Source organism: Diabrotica virgifera, chromosome 4, assembly GCF_917563875.1.
Source record: "Diabrotica virgifera virgifera chromosome 4, PGI_DIABVI_V3a".
In the NCBI taxonomy this organism is placed as follows: domain Eukaryota; kingdom Metazoa; phylum Arthropoda; class Insecta; order Coleoptera; family Chrysomelidae; genus Diabrotica; species Diabrotica virgifera.
Genome location: NC_065446.1, coordinates 174,731,527 through 174,746,478, shown reverse-complemented (window position 1 = coordinate 174,746,478; position 14,952 = coordinate 174,731,527). Strand labels below are relative to the sequence as shown.

Genomic DNA, 14,952 nt, shown 5'->3' with positions numbered 1-14,952 from the left:
CCTTTTCGGACGACTTTTTGCGAATACCTTAGAAAGTATGCATCTAACAAAAAAAAACTATATAAAATATTTCTGTAAGTTATAAAAAAACAAAGAGATTCGTTCCTTCATAAATCTTCTAGTTAAAATACAAAGAGGGATATGGTAGGTAAGAAGTGTTTGTTTTTTTGCTGAATGCTCAAATCGGTGCATTCAACTTGAAATAACAGAGAAACGGTCAATTTTAGGTGTATAATGATACTAATAACTTTTGTAGTGCTTGAAAAGGCCATTAAAATGAGCAATACCAAATGATGATTACATTCAAACTAAGCGAGATATTCTGCAAAAAAGTTGATGATTACTGTATTTTAAGAAGAAATGAGAAGTGTACCTGTTTAACCCCTCATCCATCAGAAATTAAATACATCGTTTTCCTTCTACACTTTTTATTATAGCGTTATTTATATGTTTAAAAAGTTGGACTGATTTTAAATGAATGGTTTTTGAAAAAAATAAGATGAAATTATAGAGCGCATTTTTAAATTTTCTTAAAAATCTTCCTATTTCTCCATGTAACTCGAAAATGATAAAAGATACGAAAAAAGATATCACACAAAAATGTAGGGTTTTTTCAGACAAAAATTTCCTTTTTATTTTGCATTACTCTATCTCTTATCATTTTCAAGTTACAAGGAGAAAAGTAAGATTTTTAAGAAAATTTAAAAATGCGCTCTGTAATTTGATCTTTTTTTTTTCAAAAACCATTCTTTTTGAACATAGAAATAACATTATAATAAAAGGTATTGTAGAAGGAAAACGATGCATTTACATTTTAGTGGATGAGGGTTAAAATTACTTCCCATTTTTTTTAAATACATTAGTTATCAATTTTTTTTTCAGCATATCTCGCATATCTCGCATATCTTAGCTTTGATGTAATGGACCTTTAATATAGCTCATTTTAAAGGTCTTTTCAATGACTACAAACGGTAGGTATTAGTAGCATTGTACGCCTAAAATCGACCATTTCTCTGTTATTTGAAGTGAATACACCATTTTGAGATTGTACCAAGAAACAAACTATTTTCACCTACCATATCTCTTTTTGTATTATAACTAGAAGATTTATGAAGGCAAGCGTCTCTTTGTTTTTTTATAACCTACAAAAATGTTTGATATAGTTTTTTTAGTTAGATGCATAGTTTTTAAGGTATTTGCAAAAAACCGTTCGAAAAGGTATTAGGGGAAGGCGGGGCGGAATGGGGTACTAAGTTGAAATTGATTTTTAAAAATAAGTTGGGATTAATTATTTAAGCTGCATATCATTATATGAACTCATTGTAATGTTGTTAACATTATATTACAATATTATTTTTTTATAAGAACAAGAACAGTAAGTTTGTCACTAAAATATTAAACAATGTCAATTGCCCCGTTCTGCCCCTGAACCGGGGCACAATGGGGTAGCTATTACAATATTAGTGAAATTAATAAAAAAATAACTTAATAATTGAAATTATTAAGTCCAATTTTTAAGTAACGTTAAAAAGTCATTTTATGTTAAGTTATATTAAGTTCATCACTACCACAGCTATCCCATAGCTCTGGCGCCAGATGTTGACTCAGGTTACCGAAGTGATAAAATTTCTCTTTAAAAATCTATTGACCCAATCTTGGCCTGCGATTTCATTCTTAAATCTGTGGGCTAGGACATTTCTTACAGCTAACTGATAAGCTAAGGTACGCAAATCTTTCATCGTTAGACCAAATATTCGAGACTCCATAATTTTCAAATAGCTCATGAGCTCATATTCTTGCCTTTCGATAAAGACAGCTTGAAATTTCCCTGCTGTTTTGTCAATATGGTACTGTGGATCTTATCCTGTCTCTCCAGGGTACTTTGGGGAAGATTAAATTGCTTTGAAGCCTTCAAATAACCTACTTGACCAGAAATAACAGCTTTGACAGCATTATTCATACTTTCAGTAGACCATGACTGTCTATTTGTCTTCCTTTTGTATACTCAAACCATCTGAAATAGAAGGAAAGTAGTTAAATAGGGAGTTCCTGTTTAATAAAAATAGTGTGGACGGAACGGGGTACTTCCCCATTCCGCCCCAAGCACATGATTTATTTCATCAAGCTATGGTCACTCGAAAACGATTGGTAAGAAAACGTTTGCCTAGACTAAACGAAAGCTAATTAAACACCCTACAAGTATTACCAACTAACGTTGTAAAGAAACAAGCGTATGCAACTTACCTTGGTCATAAAATCACAAACAGTTACAAATTATAAGCGAAAAACCACGCAAAGATAGATTCACGTGGTTAACGTCAAGAGAACTAGACAAACATGCTACCGGTCTTCATTCTCACTACATTGATGTAATTTTACTTATAGCCGCTTGGCTGCAGCACGTTATTGTTACTTAAAAATACCAATCTTTATTCCGCCCCGGTACCCCATTCCGCCCCGCTTTCCCCTATGTTTTAATGAAAATGGCCAATTTTCAACCACGAATAACTCAAAAAGTTTTCAAAAAAAATTATAGAACGGTTTTTGCTGAGAATTGAGTTATCTAGTGAATTCCGTGGTAATTTTAACCAAAAAAATTTCCACCCCTTTCAAGGGGTGGGAACCACCCCCAAGATAAAAGCACACATCAGCATAGGGTAGACTTTGAATTAGGAGTTAAGTAGAGGCTAGGCTCAAAATTTCATTAAAATCCATGCAGTAGGATATAATTCGGAGGATATATCCTATTCTTGCTCCCATTGACTGGCGTAAAGCGAATATTCGCGAACATTGGAAAGTTTCCCAGAATATTCACCTATAAAAAATGGAAATACTCAACTAACCGCAAATATTCCCAAAAACTTTCAATGGAATATTCTCGAGAAAATTTCCGAGAACTTTTAAGAACAAGTAATTGGACTTCGTAAGTCCTAGGTTTTCACCCAAAGTAATCGAAAGTAGAACTGGAAGACGTTATTTGAATTCTTCGTGTACCTTTGCATGGATTGATATACGAATTTACTAATTTTCAGTCATTTTTGCTAAAATTAAAATTAAAAATTAAGTAGTTAAAATTTCTTACCTGTAGTACCATCCTTTAATTATAAGCTTTCATTTGACACCTCATTTGTCATTCTACCTGGTATAATGACAAAGGAGTTAATATTTGCGGTCGGACGGACAGACAGCCTAGGTCAAATTCATCACCTTTAGTACCATCCTTGGATTATAAGCTTTCATTTGACACCTCATTTGTCATTTTACCTGGTATAATGACGGATGAGTTATATTCGCAGTCGGGCGGACCGACGGACAGACAGCTTAGGTCAAATATCTCACCTTTAGTACCATCCTTGGATTATAAGCTTTCATTTGACACCTCATTTGTAATTCTACCTGGTATAATGACGGAGGAGTTATATTCGCGGTCGGACGGACCGAAGGACAGACAGCCTCGGTCAAATATCTCACCTTTAGTACCATCCTTGGATTATAAGCTTTCATTTGACACCTCATTTGTAAATCTACCTGGTATAATGACGGAGGAGTTATATTCGCGGTCGGACGGACCGAAGGACAGACAACCTCGGTCAAATATCTCACCTTTAGTACCATCCTTGGATTATAAGCTTTCATTCGACACCTCATTTGTAAATCTACCTGGTATAATGACGGAGGAGTTATATTCGCGGTCGGACGGACCGACGGACAGACAGCCTACGTCAAATATCTCACCTTTAGTACCATCCTTGGATTATAAGCTTTCATTTGACACCTCATTTGTCATTCTAGCTGGTATATTGACGGAGTAGTTGTGATTACAGACGGACAGACAGACGGACGTGGATAATTCAAAGTTTTCACATTTTTTCAAATTTGGGTGAAAACAATATAAAGCATTTACATAAGGCATTCAGTGTAATGGCTGGTCAAATATAACAAACCAATCTGTTATTAACTTTATACTGACAACACCTGAACCAGTAATGTTTATACTTAACACTTTTTACAGATTGTGAAAGACACACACCTGAATATCTTTCACAAGAAATAATAAATAATATAAAGTTAGTCAGCCCAGAAACATTTTTAGGCATTGTTACAGACAATGCAGCACCAATGGAAAAAGCAAAATGATGGATAAAAAACAAATATAATTTTATTGAAACTTATTCCTGTTTCTCATACATTAAATTTGCTGGTGTCTGATTTGATGAACCTACAATCTCTTAAAAATGTTGAGGCATGTTGTAAAGAAATTGGTAAAAAGGTAACTAGTTCCCACATATATCTTGCCCGATTTAATACAATCCAGCTTCAAAACTACAATAAAGTTATATCATTAAAACTTCCTGTAAAAACTAGATGGGCAAAACTGGGTTTCCTGTAAAAACTTCCTGAATTGTAAAAATAGCCTTATATTGTGTTTGAAAGTGCTTTACAAATGCTTATAGTCATAGAGAATTTTAAATAAAACTGTCTGGATGATAAAATATTTTGGATAAAGTTGCAAAAAATAGCCGTTGTGCTAACACCAATAAATTGTAAAATGGGTTACTTTATTGGAAGGCAATATGTTTAAAATATTCCAGGTTGTCAAGGCATTTAAGGATATAGAAAATATTTTTACCCGAATATTCCATTACTTCCAATCAGTAAGCCTGACGAAAATGAATGCTTATCTAAATTAGAAAAAAGAAAAAATTGGCAGTGAAGCCTGTGCACTATGCTGCAAACTTACTTGATCCTTTTAATAGGACAAAGCCTCACTGGTAAAGAGCATATATTAGCTATGCAGTGTATAGACAAGATATTAACCAACCATCCCAAGTTTATTGACAAAAAAGAAAACATTTTTACAAAAGTAGACTTTTGGTCAATGGATTTTATTTGGCTTTCAGCACGATCACGATCAGTAGATTGTGTAAGCTGGTGGCAAGGGCTGTGCACCAAAACTTCTTTAAAAGATTTGGAAAATACTGGGATTATCAGAAGTTAATGTATGTACTTAGCTCATCATGAAATCTTCTGAAAGATCATAAACATGGGAAATTGGTATGTGATGAGAGTCCCTCTATAACTCATCTGTAGTTGGAACCAGGGCAAGGTTCTAAATACATATCAGAAAATGGAAGATTAAGCGAGACGGAAAGATACTCTTCATCATATTCTCTTTATGATACAGAGTCCAGCTTGTGTGAAGAAAATTTTTCTGATTCACAAGAATCAGGAATAGACTCTTACCAAAAAATATAGAGGTTAATAGAAGGGTACTGCCCTGTAACGTTTCAGCATATGATTTTGTGTTCCTACTGAGTAGGTGCATGTGGCCTGACAACGACTACAGTATTTTCAAGGGACAAATAAATGTGACCATATGTTCCAATCAAACGCTTCTTCTAGGAGAGTACCTATATATATATATATTTATATATATATATATATATATATATATATATATATATATATATATATATATATATATATTCTTTGCTCTGACTTACTTATATTTTTTATAATTACAATTCCTAAGAATTTTGTAGTGTATTTTGTTGTTATTAGTAAAGAACAAAGTTCATGCATTAATACCATTTAGGAACACAGATTACCTGAATTAAGAGGCAACAGGTAGCAACAAACGCGGTCCAAGATTGCGGCTGTAATTTTTTAAGATTTTGTCGAGATACTTGGCACACATATTCGTAATATAATAAAGAATGGCGGTACAGAGCCCAATTTGACAAATATGTTAGTACAGTAGAGCGTCGATTATCCGAACTAATTGGGGGACATGGCTGTTCGGAAAACCGATTTGTTGGGATAATCGAACTAGATTGATATAGTCATACATATTTATACGAAATGGTACACACATTTTTATTTCATACATATTTATCCACAAGTGAATAAAAGCCATATTTATAATTTATATAACTACATATTTATTTATATCTTGATAATGACAAATAGCAATTAAACAAAAAAGTGCAGTCTTTGCAACAACATATTTTTGGATACAATATTGAAGAAAATTGAAGATATTATATTTTAAGCGTTAATTACTAACGCTTGCTCGGTACTCGAGTGCGGGGCGCGGGAGTCGGGAGTTCGAATAACCGGTCGTTCGGTTGATCGACGTTCGGATAATCGACGCTCTACTGTATGTGGAATTTGCTCTATAACTAAATAAAATATTGCAAAAACGAGCCTGTACCGCCATAAGAAGAACAAAAAATACACTTTCTTCAAATAAACTTTTTTTATCCCATGCCTAGATTTTGAATCACATTGGATCTACAAAAAAAATTTTCTATAACAAGAAATCGAACGTGACTGACTCGGCAATATTTAGTGCGGCTATGAGTATAAAAATTATTGTTTTTGATAGTATAAATGTCACTGTCAGTGTCGAATCGCACTGTTGCCTCACTGTTGAAAGTTCGCAGAACTTTCGAAAAACAAAAATATTGATGACGCACTACTGTTTACTGTTAAGTTCCTATGTAATCAATTTTGGAAGTAAAGTAACTTTTTTAGTTTTAGTTGTCATGACTAATAACAAATTTTAGAGTATTTTTTTAATAAGTTAAATCAATTTTAAAGTATTTTTGGACATTTAATTTTTAACAGATTTTTTTCTGTAGTTGGAATGCTACAACAATAAATAAAGCTAACTACTGATTTGTATAATTTATTAATAATTTAAGTAAAGATATTATATTTCCATTAGTTTCCATAAGAGAATTGAATTATTTTTCAAATGAGCTAGCAGACGACCCCTATTAATTCTCATTTAAGAAATCATCGATTGCGTCATCACGCTCAAACAGATGATGTCACTAGTATTATATGAGGCCATAGTACGTTCTTTGAAGGTAAAATATTGCAAAACCTTTATAAATTTTAAAGAACCGCTTGGATTGACATGAAATTTGGCATACGCATAGCTAACAAGTCAAAGAAAAAAAGTTATATTGTGCCGATGTGTGCTTTTGCCTAGGGGTAAGTTTCACCCCCTTTTGGGGGTGAAAAATATATGTTCCAAATAAGTCCGGAAATGGATAAAATGACTAATTCTAAGCAACTTTTGTTCTATAAAATTTTTTCACCAAGTTAATACTTTTTGAGTTATTTGCGAGCGAATATGTTAATTTTTCTACAAAATAACCACATTTTCAGACGATTTTTCGCAAATAACTCAAAAAGTAAGTATTTGGTCGAAAAAAAATTCTTATCAAAAATATAGCACATAAAAAAGTGAAAAATATGGTGTATATATTAGGTCACTATACCTAGTAGCAGCAGAGTTATAGCTAATGAAAAATTGGTTTATATTCGTCAAATTCCAAATCGAATATTTTAACGTGCCATAACCAAAAAACGAAGCACTTTTTTGGGAAAAACTCATTTTAACTTTTTTAAAGTGTTTAAAAAATGCTTATTTTTGTCTTTTAATAAAAGTTTTTGGCATCAAAAGTAAACAAGTTACGCTCAAAATAAAGTTTAGTCCCTTTTTTTTGGTAAGAAATCAGGAAAATCACCCCCTAATTAGCATTTCAAATGAACTTAATTGCTACCACTTCACAAGTTTTTTACTCGCGTATGTATTGATCATATGATCTGTAAGTTTTATCGGTTCAAAGTCCATATTTTTGAAATAGTTGTAGTTAAAAGGGCTTGGGCGAGTCATTTATCACGAGTGTATGCAAATTTAGAAACACCGAATCTTAACCAATTTTTGTCTTACAGAAAAACAAAAAAATACCAAATATTCAGAAAAGTAAAGACGACTTTTTTTATTGTTTAAGATTTTTGGTATCTCTAACAATTTTTAAGTTATTTTGAAAGAAAGCATTTTTTTCAAAATTAAAATTTTTAAAAATTTTACTTTAAAACCAAATTTTTTCAAAAATAAGCACTTTGAATCGATGAAACTTACTGATCATATAAACACAACATAAGTAAAGTTACTTGTGAAGCGGTAACGATTAATTTCATTTAAGTTGCTAATTGGGGGGTGATCTTCGTGATTTTTTTTTGCCAAAACAAAAGGGATTAACTTTTTATGGGATGCTAGAAATTTTTTTTATAAAAACAGAAATAAAGCTTTTTAGAAACACTTTAAAAAAGTTTAATGTGTTTTCCCCAAGAATGCTTTATTATTTAGATATTTTACATTTAATTATTCTATTTGGGATTTTTCGAATATGAACCTATTTTTTATTAGCTATAACTCTGCTTTTGCTAGGTATAGATACCTAATGTATACACCGTTTTTTTTTTCACTTTTTTATAGGCTATTATAGTTTTGCTAAGAATATTTTTTTCGACAAAATGCTTACGTTTTGAGTTATTTGCGAAAAACCGTCTAAAAACGTGGTTATTTTGTTGAAAAATGAACATATTCACTTGCAAATAACTCGAAAAGTATTGATTTGGTGAAAAAACTCTATAGAACAAAAGTTGCTTAAAATTAGTCACTTTATCCATTTCAGGACTTATCTTGGACATATATTTTTTCACCCCCGAGATGGGGTGAAACTCACCCCCAGGGCAAAAGCACACATCGGCACTATATCACTTTTTTTCTTTGACATGTTAGCTATGCGTATGCCAAATTTCATGTCAATCCATGCGGTTCTTTAAAAGGGTACCCCCCGTTAAGATAGGCAAAATGCCCTCACTCCCAGAATTCAATTTTATTATTTTTTTTTACGTTCTATGCAACTAAAAAATGAGATAACGCGGATTTTTAGCTCGCCACCCCCCTTGCCCCTCCCCCCACAGCCAAAATAGTAGATTTTTAGATTTAATTTTTTTTAGTTGGGTTGCAATTGATTTAAAAATTTCAAAAAATTCACACGTGTAGCTGAGGCTTTTACAAAACATTTCTATTTTTTATGGACCCGTAGGTCGAGTGTACATAACCTCAAATTTTTTTCTAACTTTTTTAAAACCTATAACTTTTTTTTGGAGGGGGCTGCAGGTCCAGTTTTTTTTGCATTTTGTGTATTTTATCAAAAGCTATCTCCCTGATTTTTTTCAGATTTTTTCGTCAGGTGCGCCATCTTGAAAAATCAGGAAAACGGTATTTTTAGGGGGTTTTTAGGGATTTTCTCCATTTTATAGACTGCAACATAGATCAACTGAAGGTTTTTTTAATAGATTATGTATAATTTGAAATAAGTGAGTATTTTAGGATTATCAAAAATTGGGCAAAACACCTTTAAACCCCCCAAAAGCCATGTTTTTTTCAAGTTATGTAAGGGTTTTTGCCGGCTTAATGATATTTTTTGAGATCGATACAGCCTGAATATTTTTTTTCATTTTTTTACGTTATATGTGATTAAAAAATAAAACTAATCGCATTTTTAGCCCACCACCCCCTCCCCTGCCCCAACAAAAACGTAATTTTTCTATTTTTTTTTTTTGTTGCAATTAATTTAAAAATTTTATGAGGCTTCTACAAAACATATCTATTCTTTTATAGACCCGTAGGTCGAGTGTACAATACATATAACCTTTTATAACCAATACATATAAACTTTGAGTTGGTCACTTAATGACTTTCATAATAATAATTTTTAATCGAGTTATTAAGCCTTGAAAATGGCCAAAAAACGTTTTTCAAATTTTAAATTGCATGTAACTCGACAACAGTCAATTTTATAGAAAAATCACAAGAGACCTTTTTTGCTCAGGTTGATCCAGAGAATCTAAAACAAATTTGTTCTAAGTGATAAAATTGATTTTTTGAATTCGTTTAAAAAATTGTTTAAACAATTTTCCGACCGCGGTACTGCCTGGCACTTTGTGGATTTGTCATAAGGACCAGTTTTTGAGTAAGCTTGTGCAAAAAAATGAATATGAATAATTTACCTAATGGGGACAAGCATACAGCATGGACTATTCGCATTATGAGCCAAACGAAAATGGTTTGGAAAACATTAAACGATAGATACTGTTGTAGATGTGAGTTGCGGAAACGGCAACATAACCATAGGCTGTTGTTCGCATGTAGCTGCCATAATATCATATTTATCGCATGGAAGAAATTTTACAAAAATCATCAAGTCAGCAGAATATCTTACAAAACTCTTTGACAATACAGGTTATACCTGTAATAGACGAAGACAGCGATGAAGACTTTAGAACTGTAAAGTGTAATACCAACGAATATACTCTCCGAATACTCGTAAGAGTTAAGAGTATAGACGGAGCTATATATTCTTTGCTAATACTTTCTTTATTCTTTTCATGGTGTTTTACGTGGCAGTAAACGTGAAGCAAAATGACATTTTAATAGGCAGAGCAGAGATATAGGTTATGTAGATGGTACAAGCACATGTTTGAATAATTAGAATATGTATAATGTAAGGTAATATTAGGGTACCTACTAAATACAAACTAATGAACAAAGAACAAAATGTTTTGATTCACAAAACGACAAGAAGTATGATATATTAAAATATTGTATTTTTCTTAAATTGATTATTCTGTTTTATTCTTGTTTTTTGTATCCTACCTAAAAGATATCACAGTGACATCTTTACTTTATACAAAAATATTGCAAAAATTTGAAATTATTTTGTTAAATTGTAGTTTACTTGAGGACAAACTGAGTAACAGATATACTGAGAAAAAAATGAAAACGAAAAAATGATGATTTATTGGGCAGGTTGAGAGGGAGGAGGGCTAAAATTGAGCCAAGGCTTATTTTTAAACACATCAAACGTAAAAAAAACGAAACAAAATATTCAGGCTGTATTGATCTCAAAAAATATTAGGCCTGGATCCCGCGTACCAAAAAAGTTGATTAATAGCAAGCTGAAAATATGTTAATAGTTTAACGGTGTCTAGTCGGACAAACTTTGATGTAGGTATGGAAACAGGGGAAGTTTTAATTGTGAAACGTATGGAACGTGTCATCCTGGCAAGTTTATGATTGTGAAAACTAGCAGGTTGTTTTTAAGTTTATTCAACAGCAAATTATATAAAATATCCCTAAAAACTCAGTTATTTCAAATTATACCTACATAACCTATAAAAAAAACCTTAAGTTAATCTATTTTGAAGTATATAAAATGGAGAAAATCCCTAAAAACCACCGAACAAATCAGTTTTGCGGATTTTTGAAGATGGCGCACCTTACGGAAAAATCTGAAAAAAGTCAGAAATATAGTTTTTGATAAAATACACAAAACACAAAAAAAATAGACATGCAGCCATCACCAAAAAAAATATACGTACCTATTAAAAAACAAAAAAAAGAGGTTATCATATGTACACTCGACCTTCGGGCCCATAAAAATAGATGATCTGTAAAAGCCTCAACTTGTGCGTGTGAATTTTTTGTAATTTATAATTTAATAATTATTAATTATTCTAAATGGGAAATAAGCCACAATTTAACTAAAAAATGACCATTTAGAATAGTTAATTACAAAAATGCCACAAAGAAATAGCTTCAGAATAACATTTGTAATTGCAAACCAACTTAAAAAAAAATCGAAAAATTGACATTTTTGGCTGTGGGGGAGGGGGAATAGGGGAAGTGGGCTAAAATTGCGGTGAGTCCTAATTTTTTAAATCATATAGCACGTAAAAAAAATATTCAGGCTGTATAGACCACAAAAAATATAATTAGACCCGCAAAAATCCTTACAAAACTTTAAAAAAACATGGTTTTTGGGGGGTTTAAAAGTGTTTCGTCCAATTTTTGAATATCCTAATATACTCAGTTATTTTAAATTATACATAATCTATTAATAAAACCTTGAGTTGATCTATGTTGCAGTCTATAAAATGGAGAAAATCCCCAAAAACCCCCTAAAAAACAGTTTTCTTGATTTTTCAAGATGGCGCACCTGACGTAAAAATCTGAAAAAAATCAGAGAGATAGCTTTTGATAAAATACACAAAATGCAAAAAAAATTGGACCTGCAGCCCCCTCCAAAAAAAAGTTATAGGTTTTAAAAAAGTTAAAAAAAAATTTGAGGTTATGTACACTCGACCTATGGGTTCATAAAAAATGGACGTGTTTTGTAAAAGCCTCAGCTACACGTGTAAATTTTTTGAAATTTTTAAATCAATTGCAACCCAACTAAAAAAAATTAAATCTAAAAATCTACGTTTTTGACTGTGGGGGGAGGGGTAAGGGGGGTGGCGAGCTAAAAATCCGCGTTATCTCATTTTTTAGTTGGATAGAACGTAAAAAAATTAATAAAATTGAATTCTGGGAGTGAGGGCATTTTGCCTATCTTAACGGGGGGTACCCTTTACGGCAAAACCGTGAAAGAATGTAACTACCAGGGTAATAAGCCAAAAATATACCCTGTTCGTGACACTCGAACAGCCAGGGTACTAAAGCGTTTTTTTTTTCGACAGGTAATACCTTTGAGAACAAATTGTAACTATTTCCTGCGTTGGATCTGGCGGCCATTTTTATTTATAAACAATTTCATGTCAAAAACGGCATTTTTTCCTTTTTTTTTATTTCAAATCAATGGAAAACAGTGGACCTTGTGGTTACTTTAGTACAAACATCTTCGAGAGCATGGAAAAAGCTTTAAAATGCCGTGTTACAAAGGTTGATATACTTATTTTTTGTTAATACATATAATTGAGAAAAAAGGTCTAAATTGCAAAAAATTTAATTTCGCAATAACTATTGTAAAAATTAGTGCACAGCTTTGAAAGTTTTGTCAAATGAGGTTTCTTTGGTGCGTAATATATGACAATAATTTCGAAGCGATTCATTCAATTGTTTAAATTTTATTCAAATTGTTTACAACCCAAGAGAGCTTTTTTTCGCAATAACATAAGTCAGAAAAACAGAATGTTAGAACCATTCTGCAGGTGTCAAATGAAAGATCATAAGCTAAATTTTCAAACTTGTTTTAATACTTCTTGTCTTTGAAAGCGAAAGAGCGCTATTTTTGATCCTTATTTATTATAAACAAATTAGCTATGAATTAAAAAAAATGTTGCTAACTTTGGCCCTAATTGACCTAGGCTAACTTAATTTTTTAAAGGTCGTGTAAAAATGCCATCTTTTAGAATGTGTAAAAAAATTTTGTACCGGCCATAACAAGAAAGTTATTCAAATTGTTTATAAGGAAAAATTGACGAGACTTTTGCATAATTATTTATTACTAATAAGTGCATTTTTTATTAACTTTTTTTAAACAAGTTTGAAAGTTTAGCTTATGCTCTTTCATTTGACACGTGCATAATGGTTCTAACATTATGTTTTTCTCACTTATGTTATTGCAAAAAACTCTCTGGTATAAACAATTTGAATAAAATATAAACAATTGAATGATTTGCTTCGAAATTTTTGTCCCATATTACGCACCAAAGAACCCCTTATTTGACAAAAATTTCAAAGTTGTACACTAATTTTTACAATAGTTATTGCAAAATAAATTTTTTTGCAATTTAGACCTTTTTTCTCAATTATATTAACAATAAATAAGTATATCAACCTTTGTAATACGTCATTTTAAAGGTTTTTCCATGCTCTCTAAGATGTTTGTTCTAAATAACCATACGGTCCACTGTTTTCCCTTGATTTGAAAAGGAAAAAAGGCCGTTTTTGACACTAAATTGTTTATAAATAAAAATGGCCGCCAGATCCTACGCAGGAAATAGTTACAATTTGTTCTCATAGGTATTACCTGTCGAAAAAACGCTTCAGTACCCTGGCTGCTCGAGTGTCATGGAACAAACCTTATTACCCTGGACTATATGTATAATATGCCAAAAATTCATAATTTAAAAATAAAAATCGACTTATTTAGGGGTTTCTTTCCAAAATCGCTAATTCACGAAATAATGAATTTATTCCATTTGGCTTTGGCACACTGTATAATATAATGACACTGCATTTGTATATATTATACAGTATTTTAATTTTTTAGTAGTTATTTAGGTTAAGTATTCATATTATGTTTTTTCATCATTATACTTTTTATATTCTAGGTATAGATTTTAAAATCAGAACAATAGACTTAGATGGGAAAAAAATTAAATTACAGATATGGTAAGAAACAGTTTTTATTATTTAATTTTATATTTATTTTTTGTACCGCACATTACATTAAAAAAACCTAAAAAGTTTTAATTTATATCATGCGTATAAAGACCAGTCCACTTTTATAACAAAGCTAATGTCACTATATTAATTTCAAAAATAAACTAAAAGTGCATCTGTTTAATTGCAATTATACATCTTCTTAAACTAGGATGCGTAGTTCAAATTTACCGCGCCGTAGTACTTGTTTGTAATTAGTCCAACCATAGGAAAGTTTACTCCACTAAATTAGGAAATTTTGACACTTGATATTTGTGAAATTTTGAAAATATTGGCGATTTTTTGTGTTTTCTGCGTTATTCCCTTAATTTTTAGATTTTAGTCTGCATTTATATAAAAAAACAGTTGTTTTTAGAACTCTTCAGCTAAATAATAGTATATTATATTTATGAATTGCCGTCGAATGCCGACATGATCAATCAAAAAAGAAGATGAATCTGGTGATTTTTCTAATGACATTCTTGGGTGTGAATCTGTCTGTTGAATTTACTCCTAGTTTAAAAACAGGGTATTTATAATAGCTAATAATTCTTGTGGAAAATCTATATTACAGATAAATAAAATATTTAAAATTAGAGTAAAATGTTTTTAAAATAAATTGTCAACAAAACCTGTATTCGTACTTAAGCATCCATTTATACTTTTCCATTCTTGATATGCAGAGATATTACTAATGAAGACCTAAGTGGAAGAAGGGGGTATGTAACATTTTCTAAAATTTTGAGTTTCTTGGTGGATGAAGGTGGTATGGAGCTCCACTATCATATGACACTTATACTGAACCTCTAAAAAGCTTAATAAGAGTTATTCTAATAGTGGATGAAAGTGGTATGTAACATGTAAAATACGATTCTTGA

General features: G+C 31.4%; 1 protein-coding gene across 1 annotated transcript in view; it reads left to right on the top strand.

Annotated features, from left to right (window-relative positions):
• LOC126883250 (ras-related protein Rab-8A) overlaps positions 1–14,952 on the top strand; it is a 113,472-nt gene that overhangs the window by 13,197 nt on the left and 85,323 nt on the right. Inside the window, exon 2 of the mRNA XM_050648546.1 lies at positions 13,984–14,044. Coding sequence (XP_050504503.1) covers positions 13,984–14,044 — 61 coding nt within the window. The remainder of the gene's footprint in view (positions 1–13,983; positions 14,045–14,952) is intronic.